The sequence below is a fragment of the Castor canadensis genome, chromosome 9 (genome assembly GCF_047511655.1).
Source record: "Castor canadensis chromosome 9, mCasCan1.hap1v2, whole genome shotgun sequence".
Taxonomy (NCBI): Eukaryota; Metazoa; Chordata; class Mammalia; order Rodentia; family Castoridae; genus Castor; species Castor canadensis.
In genome coordinates this window covers 76,845,522-76,862,113 of record NC_133394.1, presented here as the reverse complement: position 1 = coordinate 76,862,113, position 16,592 = coordinate 76,845,522, and the positions used below count along the sequence as shown (strand labels likewise).

General features: G+C 41.8%; 1 protein-coding gene across 6 annotated transcripts in view; it reads left to right on the top strand.

Annotated features, from left to right (window-relative positions):
* Rxfp1 (relaxin family peptide receptor 1) overlaps nucleotides 1–16,592 on the top strand; it is a 102,979-nt gene that overhangs the window by 32,952 nt on the left and 53,435 nt on the right. For all 6 annotated transcript variants that reach the window (XM_074041742.1, XM_074041741.1, XM_074041739.1 and 3 more), the window contains exon 2: nucleotides 2,595–2,732. In XM_074041742.1, coding sequence (XP_073897843.1) covers nucleotides 2,595–2,732 — 138 coding nt within the window. The remainder of the gene's footprint in view (nucleotides 1–2,594; nucleotides 2,733–16,592) is intronic.

Below are 16,592 nucleotides of genomic sequence, written 5' to 3'. Positions count from 1 at the left end.
CTATCCTTGGCATCCATCTGGGGAGATAAAGGTTACAATTGTCCCTTTGTCAGTCTTTGGGGTTGGGTGGGGAGTTTCTAGTAAGCCATCTGCAAGAAGGGAAGTGTCCTAACATGGCTGTCCTCATTGTTAACCCCAACATAAACCAACTCCTAAATGAACATGACTCAGTTACCTTAGTAGTTAAAACCCCAACAAAAATCACCAGAGAACACAGGTAAATATGTATGGGGGCTAAGTGTGGAGTTAGGAAACATAGTGGCCAAGAATCATGGCTCAGACATTGATAAGGGATCACATCTCAGATTGCTGACATTAACAGATGGCTCATGACATACAGCAGGATCCCACCAATCTGTAGTCAATGGAGTCCCCCTAAAATAACAGGCCCAATCTGGACGTCCCAGACCAAAAACTCCCTCTGCCTGACATGTGGAAGGAGTAGGATTAACATCTCCACTCTGTTAACTCCAATAAAAACTGGAGGTCTTAACCTCCGGTGTAGTGCTCCTTTTTTGAGTTGTTTTTTTTTTTTTTTAAATCTGGAAGGTGCACTTTAGCTTTGTTTTTTTGCTTTATATAACTAAATCTGTCTCAACCTTCATATCAGTGCAACAGTACTCCCTGTGCTCAGCTGCCTCTTGCCTCTCTGTGTTTTGATAAACTCTTGTCTTGACAAATTTGTGGATTAACCTGTAGCACCAAAATTTTCTGACAGTTATCTTGACAAAACAAAAAACATTTTTAAGACAGTTTTTGTAAATGTTATTAAGAACTATTTTTAAGATAGTCTTTTTGTTATGAGCTTAGAGAAGTACGTTTTAATTTAATATTAGTACATTAAATTTGATTTTATAAAACCTTTAATGTAACTGGATTTTAGTCAACTCAATCACTAACATAGCGTTTATAAGCTCTATCTTTTTATGGTAACTCTGTATCTTTACGACAACTTATTTTGTATCCCCTGGGGGAGGTTGTCTTTATCCTTTTTTTATTTAAAAGTATTTTTTAACCTTTTATTTTTTAAAAACCATATCCTTAATACTATATATATATATATATACATATATATGTTACTTATTAAAAATGACTCATAAAATCTTTTAACTTGGAACCTTATATTTATATGGAAAAAACAGAAAGAAAGCAACCTTAAAATTATTTTTTATATAAAAACAATTTATAGAAAGCCTATTTGTTAATAGACCCATGTACTAGAAGAGAGAATTAAATCCCAGATTTTACTCATGACAGAATGAAACAGGTGAAGGTCATTTTTAACTACCCAAATTTTAAGACTCCTGTTGCAGGCTGTGGTCCCCCTTTTTTTCTTTTTTTCCCTCCTCTGGTCTAAGCGAGAGCATTAACCCCTGAATGCCTGCATCCTAGTAAGACCTGATTGAAATAAGTTTGAAAACCTGTTTTTTTTTTAAATATCAGTAGAACACAGTAATTTTTTTTACATTTACTTTATAATAAGAACCATCCTCAAGATGATTACATATTCATGTGTAAAAAGCTTAAGCAGTTTATAACAAAGATCTTCAAAACAAACACCCTGGTTTTTTGTTACCTTGAATATCACATTAACCTTCTAACAGCAGTTTGAGAACCATTTTGAAGATGCTTACACATACATACATACATATACACACACACATAAAAGTTTTATAAATTAAGCATGCCAGAAAAAAATGTCAATTAAGTGTGATAAGATGAGCTGGAATTCCAGGAGCAGATTAAATTTTGCCCAGTTCTTTAAACAAATTGACATACATACACACACAAAACTGGAGTGCACTCTCAAAAAAAAGAAAAAAACTTTTAAATTATCCCGACAGGGCTCTCCAATGGAATGGTGGATGATGTATCTATTTTCTTGTGAGTCTCCCTCTTTGGAACTGAATTTTTGTTGCCCATCCTTAACCGGGTTGTGGCTATTTCCTGGGAAAAGCTCAACGCGCCCCCAACTCTCGGAGGTGTCTCACACACTTTTACACAGCACAGTACTTCCACCCCACTCCCTGAACCTGAGAGACACAGCTTCACCCCAAAAGGTGGTTACTAGCAGTCTCTGGAGGTGATCTGTCTCCCATTCTGCCTCCTGGGGCAGGCCTGAATTTGAACCCAGGTTCTTACCAATCTGATGAGCAGTGCTTCCCTCCCCTCATTGGTTCCTGCACGTCACCAGGCTCCATTGTGCTTCGAGACTTTCACTATGCGGGAGGAGGCCAGGGTATGAGGACAATACATTCCTGGTGTTTTCTATCATTGACTGAAAGCCTTTTGGAGAAAGGGGGAACGGAGCTGTAGTGTAAAATATGGACACACATTTCACAAAAGATAGGGATGGGGAAGGCATTCCCTGAGGACCACCAAGGCTAAGGAAGGGCCAATGAGAGCATCCCCCTGAGAGAAGGCTCATGCAGACAGCTGGCATGGTGAGAGCAAGCCAGGGCGGGCAGCAAGGGAGGGCTGTGCAGACCAGGCTGAGGAAGCGCAGTGTTTACAAGACATTGGGGAAGCCACTTGTCACAAGGCTTTTGTATTAACCTTCACCCACGTCACGTGTCCTCCTCTCTTCATCCCAGTGGCTCTCGGGAGCGGGCAGGATGTCAGGTGTCCCCTGGGATTCTTCCCCTGTGGAAATGTCACCAAGTGCTTGCCCCAGCTGCTTCACTGCAATGGTGTGGACGACTGCGGGAACCAGGCTGATGAGGACAACTGTGGTGAGTGAGACAACCTCATCTTAGCAGAAAGAGAAGTGGGAAAACAGAAAGTCAAATTGAAATGCAAAATGGATGTGCTGAAAGAAAAGCTTACTTTAGTTCACTTGCTTCAAGTATCCATTCCTTTATGTGCTGCAGTGTCACAGCCCTTCTCGGGAGAAGGTCACTCTTTCACACAGGAGGTTCTCTAGCCCAACGAGACTGTCCTGCCACATCCTTGAGGCAGAATTGACAAGACCAACCAATAGGGCTGCTGGACAAGTAAAAAACCTGGAAAGTCAGTTCAGTGAGGGCTTTGTTCAAATTTCTGATACCTTAAGAAGTATACATTTAGGCCAGGCATAGTAGCTCACATCTGTAAACACAACTATTTGGGAGGCAGAGATAGGAGGATTTCAGTTCAAGGCCAGACAAGGCAAAAAGTTATCAAGTCCTATTTCAAAGAATGAGCTGATCATTATGGTTCACACCTGTAATGCCAGCTACAAAGGAAGGCACAGATAGCAGGACTGAAGTCAAAGTATGGGCTGGGCAAAGTGAGACCCTATCTGAAAAATAACAAGGTAAAAAGGGACCAGGGGCATGACTGAAGTGGTAGAGCACCTGCCTAGCATGTGCAGGCCTGGAATTCAAACCCCAATACTGCCTTAAATTTCTTGGAGCTAGCTTACTGGAAAAATAAGCATTAGTAAATAATGTGAAACAACTTATTATAGCTTATATCCCACTTGTGGGGAAATAGGGTACTGTTTTGGGAAGGCATTAATGTACCTTATGGTGCCCCTGCCAGGGCCTCGCTGCTCCCGCTCAGCACAGCAGGCTTTCTAAGATCCCGCCTTGGAGGAATTAGGCTTCTGGTCAAAAAACTCCCAAGCTGTGCAAGCAAAACTTGACCTGGCAAATTTCACATAAAAAATGCTTACACCTCAGGAAACTTGACTTGGGTTACTTCTTGTAAACGCCTCTCATAAGCACAAGAAAATACAAATCGCCTTCCTTAAGTGGAGCAGAGGGACACTTTCAACCAGTTAACTGCCACACGATCTTAGAAGCCTCCAGGCCTTTCTCATTTGCACTTTAAAAGCCATCCCATAATATGCGTCTCTGCACTTCTTACCACCTGGGTTCCATGCTGGGCCTCCACCTTCCAGGCATCACTCCACCAGGGAGCTGTTCCCCCAGCCTCAAGAATTTACATTTTCTACAACTTCACCTGATTATATTTTGTGTACTTCTCAGTTTGGAACAGTCTGGAGGTAGTGGCTTAACTCAAGCATAAGCACATTACAGCTAAAACTACAATTGCCTTTTATTTAAAGGACTACAAACATTGCTTTGGATTTTTTGGGGGGGTGGCAGTCTGGGATTTGAACTCAGGGCCATGCGCTTGCTAGTCAGTCACACTACCACTTGAGCCAGGCTCCCAACCCTTTTGCATTGGTTATTCTTAAGATAGGGTCCTGCTTTATGGCCAGGCTGTCCTGGGCCAAGCTGGGGATGACAGGCACACGCCACCATGTCTAGCTTTTATTGGTTGAGGTGGGGGGTTCTTGAACTTTTTACCCTGGCTGGCCTCCTGTGTGGCTAGGACTATAGGCTTGAGCCACCTCGCCCAAGCAGTTCTTGTAAAAAATATCATCTTGCTAAAATAACTGAATATTATGCAATTTTTGAAAACTAAGATAAAACAGTGCCCTGCACACTGCCATCTCCACCTGTTGGCCATTCAGACACAGTCTGGATGGAGCTGCGGGAAGCAGAAGGAGCCCGTGTTCGCTGTAAAGATTCACCACCAGTAGAAGATTCCCAGTGGAAAGAGTTGGGAACTCAGTTAGTGCTGAGTTTAGAGATACCGGGTTACAGAGGTCCAGTTCTTCTGGTTATAATCCTGAAAGTCAATGCGCACTTCTCAGGACTCCCTAGTCAGCCATGCAGATGAGCGCAACAGGCACAACGTCCTCTGAAAGGATGGGATCAGAGTCAGAGATTTGGGCTTAACTCATGACTATGAAGGGAGGCATCTGTGCCCGTGGGTTGTTCAGGATTCAACAGGATACTGCATTTAAGATGGTAGGCAAAAGACAGATGTGATGCACTGAATGTTTGTGACTTCCCTCTCCAAAATTCATGGCAACCATCTGCAAATAGAAATGATTTTAACTCTGTTCCAAAATGCAAGACCAGGCATGAAGGTACACACCTATAATCCCAGCTATTCAGGAGGCAGAGATAGGACCAAGCTGGGCAACTCTCATGAGACACCTATAATCACAGCTATGAGACAGGCAGAGCCAAAGCGTGAGACCCAGTCTGAAAAATAAATTTAAAGCAAAAACTGGCTGGGGGCGTGACTCAAGTGGTAGAGAACTTCCCTATCAACAAGAGACCTTACTGTCAAACCTCGGTACCACCACCACCACCCCCCAAAAATCCTCAAGGCCAGGTGGCAAGCTGTTGCTATCCATGCCTGGCACTTCCAGAAAAGATGGAATTAGAGTCCATTTGATAAAAATTACAAGGTGAGCTCTTTCTGCTTGCCTCTCATTGCTTTGATTTCCTTTGCCTGCTGTGACTTTTTATTTCTCCATTTTATAGTATCTGGGTAATTTATGCTCCCAGTGCTGCTCATTATAAGACATCCATATTTAAATTCTGCTAAATGCTAATTAAATTAAGTCAGAAAGTTAGTCCTTGCAGATATGTAAGCTTCATGCATATTTCAGTCAGCAGTATCAGATCTACTTGCAATTGGGTAAAACACAATAACTTGACCTATTTATACAAGGAAAAGCCATGGTTAAAACTCACTTTTAAAGTAATCACTTACAAGGTAATAGCATATTGTCAAATAAAGTGTCTATTTTTGATGAAAGAGGAAATTTTCTCTGACTCAGACCTTTCAAGGTAAAAACATAACTCAAAAAACCTCTCCCTTATTCTTTCAAGCCATCTTAAACAGTCTCACCAAGCTGTGTGCTCATGGCTCACACTTGTAATCCTAGCTACTTGGAAAGCTGAGATCAGGAGGATCAAGTTTCCAAACCAGCTTGGGCAAAAAGTTTGCAAGACCCCATTTCAACCACTAACTGGTCCCAGCATGCACCTGTCATCCCAGCAACAATGGAAAGGGCAAAATGGGAGGATCACATTTCAGGCTGGCCTGGGCACAAAGGGATACCCCTGCATCTCCAAAGTAACCAGAGCAAAAAGGGCTGGAGGGTAGAGCACTTGTCTAGCAAATGGAAAGTCCTGAGTTCAAACTCCAGTGTGCCCCCCCAAAAACAATAAAACATGGTCACAAATAATGGTTTCTTTTTGGTGAGTCTGGGGTTTGAATTCAGTGCTTCATGCTTACAAAGCAAGCTCTCTACTGCTTAAGCCATACCTTCAGTCAATCTTTTCCTGGTTTTTTTGGAGATGGAGTCTCACCAACAATATGCCGGGGCTGGCCTCAAACTGCAATCCTCCCCATCTCAGCCTCCTAAGTAGTTAGGATTACAGGTGTGAGCTGCTGGTGCCAAGCCCCAATAATGATTATTAAAAATGGAAAATTAAGTCAGTGGGGAATAATGGAAATAAAATTTGAGGAAGTCACTAAAAAAAGGAATCATCAACTGATTTAAACTGGCTCCCTATATACTGAACTGTTCCATGAGCTAATTATATTTAGAAAGATCTGTTCATTTTGAATTATCACAAACATCTTAAACATGTACTCTCATTTAGTATTAAAGTCCTGGTTTTCTCAGAAAACACAAAAATAATTTCTCTATAACTGAACACTTGATTAAGTATAAAAATGTATCTCAGGCACATACGGGAGGAATGGGGATAGGTAGCAAACCCAAAATTTGAAAGTGTTTGATGTGCCCACTGCAGAGGAGCTAATACAGTAACCTTAAAATGACAGAGATCACTATGGGAAGGTGACCAGGAAGTAGTGAAGAGGTCAGGTAGAGATGAATCAATTCAGGTTGTAATACACTTGTGCATGGAAGCAATGCTAGGAATCTCTCTATATAGCTATCCTTATCTTAACTAGCAAAAACGCTTTGTCTTTCTTATTATTGCTTATGTCTTCTCTTCAACAAAATTGGAGAAGAAGGCAGAACAGGTTCTGCCTGGAAGCGAGGTGGTTGGGAGGAACAGAGGGGAAAGGGGCAGGGGCGGAGGAATGGCCCCAACGATGTATGCACATTTGAATAAATGAATAAAGAAAAAAAGGAGGGAAAAAATGCATCTCAGTACAAAAAGCATGAAGATAGTAAACTACTGAACATTTTGCTTGGGCAAAATGCAAGCAAAAGGTGTAACAGATTTAGAACTTTTCAGTTGACTTCCCTAGAGTCCCTGTCTACAATATTTACACTATATGAAACTTACATACATCATTTACTTAAATCAAAAATGATTGTACCATTTTTTATATTTTTATTCTTACAAATAAAGTCCCCTAAATTATGCCATTTAATTCCCATATTATGTCACTGAGTTGTGTCATTTGTCACTAACCCATTTTTCACCTCTACCAGACCTTTCACAGACACAATGGAAGTAGAAGGTAAGACAAAACCTTTAAGTCAACCAGAGCAGTGCTTGGTATAGCAAAGATGACCCAGGAAAGGAAAGAACTTGTCAGTTTTCAGCTAGAACTCAGGGATGCTTGGGCAGCCACCAAGGGAACCTGACCACACAGCTGAGGACTCGCATTTTGGAATCATTCACGTCCATTTGAAACTGAGTTGCCGCCCCAGTAGTAAAAATGCTACGTTAAAATAGCATCAAATTGGCACACCTAGGTTTGTATTTACAAAGAGCTCTGCGTCTCCAGGAGAGAATCTGGCAGCATTCCGTCTTCTGTGCTATCGACAATGGGTGTGCACAAAGGGCCCCCTCACAGTTAGGCCAGCCTCATTCAGGGGACAGGTTGACTTCCTCTGTCATAGGACTGGAGCTCATGCCCATTCCTCTGTGGGCTCAACATCCCTCACTGCACCTTGGCACCTCTTTCACAAGAAAAGGATGAAGATGGCTTTGGTCTGTTTCAGTATTAGCATTTTCCTATGCCCTAGGGGACAAAAATTCACAACCACCTAAAGCCTCAGAATGTGACCTGATTTGGACGCAGGTCTTTGCAGGTGTAGTGAAGGCAAGGACTGAGACAGAAATGACGGCCAGATGAAGAGATGATGGCCATGTGAAGATAGATGCAAATCTTGTTTTGTTGTCACAAGTTAACAAATGCTAGAAGCAAGGGAAGATCCTCCCCTAGAGCCGTGAAAGGGGCTGTGGCCCTGCTGACACCCTGATGTCAGACTCCCAGCCTCTAGAACAGTGAATTGACTTCTGTGGTTTTAAACCATCGGTCTGTGATAATTTGTTACAGTGGCACAAAGAAACTAACACAGACAGGAATAGAGACAGGTGACCTTCTGTGGGCCTGAAGTAGCATTAAGGCACGAAAGCCTGGTGTAGATGGAAGCAACCCTGGAGTCCAACCATTCTTACACAACTGCATGTGGCATAAAATTCTGCTTGCTGTTCATAGACAGTTATCCTAAACTTAAACTACACGTTTTCTTACCAGGTGTTCTATATTCCTTATGCGATAGTCAGACAGGTGCAGCCACAAAGGGAGACACAGTTCATTACACTCACAGTCCCCAAGACAGGAGGCAGGGCTTGTCACTGGACACTGGGGGAGACTACAGGCTGGTCAGAAGGCAGGAATGAGGGGAGGCATTGGGTCAGAATTTTAGTGTGGTCTCCAAGGGAAAGGCAGGGCAGGGCAGACAGGCTGGGTAACTTGGGAGGTAGTAGACCTGTCCTCAGTTACCTGGGGTGGGCCCTGGGTATACAGGGCTCCTGGGCACACGGGCTGGTAGAAGATGTCTGGCAAGATTGGTTTGCTTGCATATAAAAGACTTGCTCCCAGCTGGGTCCTTTGTTCTTAGAATTGACTGGTTCCTGGAGGGGCAGTCTTTTCCCAGTCAAGAAAGGTTAAGATGTCAAAGTAGCATATTATACATAACAACAATCTAGTATATAATACACTGTGTCTTTCTTGAGCTCAGCTCTACTAACTCTCTCCTACTCCCTGCTCACAAACACACACACAAAGTTGAAATAACAAACATCAGTAGGTAGAAAGTCAAATTTGCCACCAGAGCAGAAATAGTTTATGAAAGCCTCTTTGGGAAACTCCTTGCAAGCAGGAACATACCCACAAAGAGTTTTCTTCTTCAGCTGTGTTAGACTCCTGTCTCTATAGCAAATTCCTGAGAGAATTAACTTAGAAGTGTATAAAGAGACAAGGTTTGTTTTGACTCACAGTTTGGAACCTTCCAGTCAAGAGCAGTTGGAGCCATTTCTTTGGGCCTGTGGGGAGGCAGCACATCAAGGCAGGAGTGCATGATAGTGCAAAACTGCTAACCTCATGGAAAGGAAGGAAAAAAGAAGAAAGAGGAAGGGCACACCCCCAGTGACCTGAACACTTTCCAGTGGGCCTCACTTCATAAAGTGCCTAAAAATACCACACTGGGGACCAAGCCTAAACATGGGCCTTTGGGAGATGCTCAAGATTCAACCTATAGCAGCCTCCTTCCAAATTTTATCTTAAATGTTTTGCCTTCCCCATACCCTTTAGATGTCTTCTTTTTTCCTTTCAGGCCTCACACTTGCTCTAGCCACTTGAGACACTCCACCAGCCTTTTTTGTATTAATTATTTTTAAGACAAGGCCTTGCTTTTTGCCCAGGCTGGCCTGGACCAAGCTCCTCCTATTTTTGGTTCCCCTCACAGCTGAAATGAGAGGTGCGTGCCACCATATTCAGACATTGGATAAGATGCGGTCTCACCAATGTTTTCCTGGCCTGGCCCTGAACCACGATCCTCTGATCTCCACCTCCACAAGGAGCTAGGTTTACAGGCTTGAGCCTGGTGCCTGGCTTAGATGTCTATTATCAATACTGTATTTTATTTGGAAATGTCACTATGCACTGGACATTTTAGGCCATCTATGTTCCTTTCTATCCTCCTAGGAATACTGGGTTCTATCTAGCAACTGCTGTAATAGCAGAATTAGGAGCATCCTCTATTTGTTGAGTACTTGTGGTATCCCAGACACAGTTCTAATGCTTTAAATGTGCCTTTCACTTCATCCCCACAGTAGATTGGATAGTTAGATTATGTGCATTCTCTAGGTAAGAAAATGGAAGTGTGCTGAGGTTACATAAGTCTTCTGATATCACTCCCAAGTATTTGGCCGTGTGCTAGCTTCCCATCATTATAACACATATCTGAGCTAATTTACATATAAAGACAAAAATACTTCTTTTGGCTCATAGTTTAGGAGGTTTCTATTCATGACTGGTCTTCCCATTGCCTTTTTGGGCTGTGGCAAGGCAGCATACCATGTCAGGAACACTTGACCAAGCAAACCTGCTTACCTAATGGCCAAGGAGCAAAGAGACAGAGAAACTGATGGGAGTTCCACAATCTCCTTCAAGACATGTTCCCAATGACCTGAAGACCTGCCCCTAGATCTCATTTCTTAAAGGTTCCACTATCTCCCAATAGTGCCATAGCTGGGGACCAAGCCTTTAACACATGGAGCTTCAGGGGACACTTATCCAAACTTCAGGTGCTTGTTTTATTTGTTTGGGTAGAAAGGTAGTGCCCATGCTATTAATTGTTACAATATTTTGCCTTCAAACAAATCTCTTGTTGATGAAATTTATATTTTGTGGGACCGTCCATTAAATCATGTTTAAAACATCTTGGAAGAATAAAAAAATAAGGTACTCTTGAGTTTCTTTTTAGAATATAGCACGTGAAAAATTAGATGAACTTCCAAATTTAAAATGACAAGTGTAATGGTAAGGATAGGCCTAATATTTTTATAGCACCTACTAAATATAAGGTTGTATTCTGAGTACTTTATATATTTTGCCTCATTTTGTCTCATGACAACTTTTGAGACAGGTACTGTTTTTTCCCCTTTGAATATGGAAAGATTGAAGTCCTGCACTACATGGAGTAAGATATGACATTTAGTTCACTCTCTCAAGTGAATAAGAAATCTTATTCATGTGCATATTTATTTCTCTATGGCCAAAGGTTATTTCTATCACAAGCTTCCATTCTTCCAAGTGGAAGAAACCAAAACCAAATCAGTTAAAGGTCTTCCTTTCCCTTCTCCTGGGATTGCAGCTGAGCTCAGGAGTCTCTGTAGTGCCAGGACACTATGGGGGTGGAGGGGAGGTCAGCTGGCTGTAGTCACGTGATGACCACAGACAGCATCCCCAGAGATATGTATGAATCAATCTGATTCTCTGCCATAAGTCATTGCCATGTCATCACCAGCCTGTCATAAGCACTGTCACATCCCGTCTCTCCTGCCTATTTCCTTAGGCCTCAAGGGTTCACAGAAAACAATTCACTGCTCCTGAGGCAGGTTGAGCCCCCAGAGAACTTCCATGGTTGTGTTTAAATCCATTTCCCTACCCTTTATTCCCACTCTACTTCCCCTAGGTCCATCTAGGCTGGCAGCAATTCTATGGGTCCTGCCACATGTGTGGGCTCTTCTTAAGCAAAGAACCCCAGAGCACAGAAACAAATGTGGGAAATGTGTGGTTTCCCCAGATTCAGTCCAGGGGAGGCACAGGGAAAGACCCTTCCACTCTCCCTTTCTGCTCCAAGACCCTTGTCCAGTCTGTGGCCAGCAAAGTCCAGCAATTCTCTTTTCTGATTTTGCAAAGTTAGTAGCAAAAATCAAACTTCAGCATTTGAAAATCAAGTCTCAAGAACTTGACTCTTTTTGTTAATCCCTTTCCCTCAATGAAAGTGGAAGGTTCCAGCTGCCTAAGATAGGGGAAAGGATAGAGAGTATGAGGAATTCAAAAGAGGAATTTCCTAATACCCCAAGGTAATTTCTGTATACCAGCCTGGCATTTACTAATCTATAAAAGTTAGAGAAACAGTACTTATTTCCAGGTGTGATGGTGATGATATATATTTTAAATAGGATTAGGAAACTGAAGTATATTCAAGGACTCTTTTAATTTTTAACTGGTCCTGCATTTAAAATTATGGGACACTAAATATTCCATAATTTCCTAAGTAAGTTCCTCATGTAGTTATTAACATGTATGTTAATAATAGCACTCCCAAGCAGTTGGATGTAGAAGTTAGCTGTTCTCGTTTCAGAATTCTTAATTAAAGCTATTAGTTTGTCTTTTTCAAGGTTTAAAACACAGGAGGGAAAGTGATATAGGTCATAAATCTGTGTACTAATATACAATCATGTATTATATGTTCAAAATAGACTTTATAAGTCTCAAAATAATATAAATAGTGGAACCTTTTGCTTTTCTAAAAATAAGAGACTTGGTTTTTACTTCATATATGTTTACCTTCATATGTGTTTATCCAACAATGCTTAGAGGTGAGCATGGTGGTGTGCACCTGTCATCCCAGCTACTTGGGAAGGTGAGGCAGAAAGATCACTTGAGCCCAAAAATTTAAAGTCAGCCTGGGGTAAGAGAGCCAGCTTGCCAAATGAGGGAGGGGAAGGGAAGAGAAAGGGGGTGAAAAGAAAAGGAAATGAGAAGAGAAAACAAAAAGGAAAGTAAAAAATAAAACTAAAAATAACTGCTCAAACCATGTTTGGACTATGCCACACAGATTTTCCTCTCAGGACACTTCTTATCAAATGAGCACACAAAGCCAGCTTTTTCATGGCCTCAATTTGCTTTAAAAGATGCCCGAGATAATGTCACCCTCCCTGATTACTTCAAATTGTCGCTTCCCATGGCAGGAAGACCCCAGAAAGAAGCATATGCATTCTGACCAGCAAACTACTGCTGTCATTCACATTTAAGGAGCCCACACACAGCTGGTTTGATTCATTGTTCTGCTCAGCCAGCCTGTACCCCAAGGCTCACCCGAATGGCTAAGGGAAGCTCTCCTTTTGGTGATCATCACTTTATGAGCAAAATATGATCCAGTGTGTCCCAAGAATCAGAGCTGAAAGTTGAAGGAGCACTTGAGAATCAAGAATGCTCTGCTCTGTATAAATCCAAACCATACAAATCAGTCATTCATGAGCTGATAGTATGTGTACTTCATATCCCTTCATTTTAGTAAGAAAGCAGACCCCAAAACATGTAACAGCATTGTCTCCTCTTTTATCTGGCCTCTTCTCTGACAGACATAAGTTCCTTCATTTTTTATTATTCTCAATCCAGGGGGTGGAGGCCATTGTTAAGAGTACTTGCATGGCATGCACAGAACCCTGGGTTCCATCCCCAGAATCTCTGGGTTCCCAGACATCTAGGGAACCAGGAGTGACCTCTGGAAGTCTAAGAGAAGGTTTCTGAAGTGTGCAAAGGGCCACCTGCAACCAAGCTACCTGGCATTGGGGCAGGAGGCGGGGGGACGGTAAGATGCTGATGAGTCCTAAACCCCACTCCCACAAATGTCATCTAATAAAAACAGTGAAACCCAGAAATCATTTTTTAAACAAACACCCCAGCTGAATATCCAACCTGTTAAAGTTTTGAAATGCCTTGCTTCCCAACAGAGATGAATTATTACACAATTCACAGCACCCAGAAAGTGGTTAGTTCTGCCCAGTGGTTTTCCAGCCTCTATTCAGGTTCCCGGGTGATGCTGCTGCTGGTCCAGAGCTACACTTTGAAAGCCACCTTCTGCATCGAAGGCTGGGACAGGAGGAATGCGAATTGGAGGCCAACCTAGGCTTCGAGACCCTGTCTCAAAAAAAAAGAAGAAAAGAAAAGCACTGATCTGGACAATCTTTCTTATGCAAATGCAAAAACAAACAGTTTCCAAAATCTATTAATAATATTGTCAGCAGGCTGAGGCAGGAATAGCGTGAATTCAAAGCCAGCCTGGGCTACATGGCAATACTGCCTCAAAAAAAAAAAAAAAAAAGGAAAACAAACAAAAAAAGACATTTCTTTATTGCTCCAAATTCTCATCATACTAGCATGTATTATTTATTCCAATTTGAACAGGATGCTGCATTTCCCAACCAAATTTAGCACAGAATTCTCAGGAAAATCCAGGGAGACTATCTAAGAAGAGCCTGATATGACGCTAAGCCAAAGTAACACATTTCCTCCCAAACAAATTTCATCTCTTGTCCCCTCTCCAGATGCTGAGGGCATCTGACTTGGTAAAGAAAGATGCATTCTCCAGAATTCGAATTGGTGTGTCTAGCCCGCTCTCCCACAGGACTAAATGTAACTAATTTTGGGTGAAAATGAAATACTACAGATAGTCCCCAACTTACAATTGTTCAGCTTTACAATGGTGTGAAAGTGACAGAATTCAGTAAAAGCCATACCTTCTGAATTCTGATCTTTTCCTATGCTAGCGATATGCAGTACCATACTGTCTCGTGGTGATGAGCAGCCAGCAAGTGCAGCTCCCAATCAGCCATGAGACAGTGAAGGGAAGCATTCATACTCAGCAGTGTCTGCACTGCTAAGCTAGGCTGTTCAGTGGGCTAGGTGGATTCAATGCAGTTGTGACTTACAACAATGGGCTGCCCCATTATAAGTGAAGGGCATTTGAAATATTTTAGCATATTACGTACTTTGCACACGTTATGAGAGGCAGGAAGAGCCATATTTAAACTATATTAAAAGTTCCTCAGTAGTTGAGTAAATAGTATTGAAACACATTGCATCTATGTATGAAGATAGTATAATGAAATGCATTGAAAGCTGTTGAAAAATAGGGAAGCAGAGTAATAGAGAAAGAGTAAGTACTAAAGGGGGTTCAACTGATTAAAGTGTGACATATACATGTTGAAATACCAAAGCCAAACCCCTCTGAACAATCAATATACACTTAAAAACCTGAAGGACAGGAAGGTAAAACAGTTTCTGTCCCAAGGAGGGCATGTGTGGGAGGGGGAAGATAGAGAGGGTAAAGGAGGGTGAATGTGGTGGATGCACTTTGTATACGTGTATAAAAATAGAATAATAAGACCTGTTGATTGTTCTAAGAAGGGGAGAATAGAGGATGAGGGAGAATGATGGAGGGGGTGAATCTAATTAAGATATATTGTAAGCACATATATAAATGTCACAGTGAAACCACCCTATAAAACTAATATATGCTAATTTTTTAAATAAATACCTCAGTAGTCACTGAAGCATACAAGAATGCATAAATTGATATTATTTTCTATTATAATCTTACATGGAGATCAACTATGTGCATAATAAGTGTGGTAGGAAGCAAATTACAAAAAGTGTAATGAAAGTGTTATAAGCAAATTGTCCTTAAATTGGGGACCAACTGCATGAATATTATTTGACTCTCTTGGACTCTCAGATTGTCAAGCAGCAGCAGCAGCTTTGGTAATGGAAAGAAATGTGCCCCTCTAGGGGACAGGGTCTCTGTTCTAAACCCGCTTTCCTCCCTGCAGTGTGACATGGGCTCAAGCTGACTTCAACAGACCCCAGAATGCAGTTCTTCCAAGACTCACACAGGGCACATAAAAACATAGGTCTTCAAAACAGGTCAAACTCTCCAGTGGAGGAGCCTGGGATCTGTGTTTCTGAAGGGTGTCCCCCTTCTCAAATTTTATTCTAGCATCAAGAAGACTGTTTTCTCTCTGGAGTATCTGTAAGAAAAGAGCTGCATTCACTCATTAACTGAATAAATATTTATTAAGCTCAGCGTGCAAGACCAGGATTTTAGGGATCCATGTTTTCAATTATTATTTACAGAATCATTGTATCATTTTTAACTAAAATGTTTCTCAATGAAAAATGCTCTTCACTTTACCCTAAGTTACCTCAAGAAAAACCAAAGAATCAAATTTTAGCAAGACAGTTACTAAAGTATGAAAACCCATTCTGCTCACTGTCCCATACATCCTTAAAATATCAAGGATACAGAATTTAAAATACAAAAACACATATACCAAAAGCTGTTTCCTTAAAATGCTAACTTTTCAACTTGCAGTATTGGCTACATTTCTCTGTTCTATCACCCTGCCTTCTGCCGGGAGGAAGTAAAGGGTAGGAAAAAGAAAACGCCTTGGGTAGGCAGAAGGAAAGTAAAACTAATTACCAAAAGCTTGTTTTTGTTACTTAAAAAGAAATTTCTCCACAAAATACATGCTTTGACCTGAAGAAGAATAAATACCTTTGCCCTGTTTGTTTCTGCTGGGCAGAAATTCCCACTTGGATCCTGACATTCTTTTCCTCTGCAATGCTTTTCCCCTGGAATGTTTATATGTATTTGTGTGCATGTGTTTGTGTGTGTGTGTGTTGAGAGAGAGAAAGAGAGAGAGAGAGAGAAATGAAGCAGAAAATGAGAAAGTAGGAACAGACAGCAAAGAAGAAGGATAAACAACTAAAGTGTTACAGGTAAGCCCTGTTCAGTGTACTTCTTGAGACAGCGGGGAGCAAAACAGCAATGGGAAGGGACAAAGGATCCAGAAAGGGCAACAAGCCCATGGTTTTAAGCCACCACACTATTAATGGTAAAAATGTGACAACTTGAAATCATCCATTTGTAGAAGCTCAGTTAAATATAGGACCTGCCACAGCAGCAGAGCGAAAGAAAATCAGCATCTTCTGCAGTCACCCAGCTCCTCCTGTCTTCAACTTCATAGCGGCTGTGAAATGCCCCCACAAATACTGCCCTGTGTTCTAGAACACTGTCACCTCACCTGATTTCCCTGGCTGTTTCTGAAGTCTGGGCAAAGTGTCAGGACTATGAACACGAGCAACGTGCACCTACTCCTTCTGGGGTGATAGCAGGCTCTGGCAGCCCTGAGGTCAAATCCTTCTGACACCGAAGCCCACTTCTCACTCAT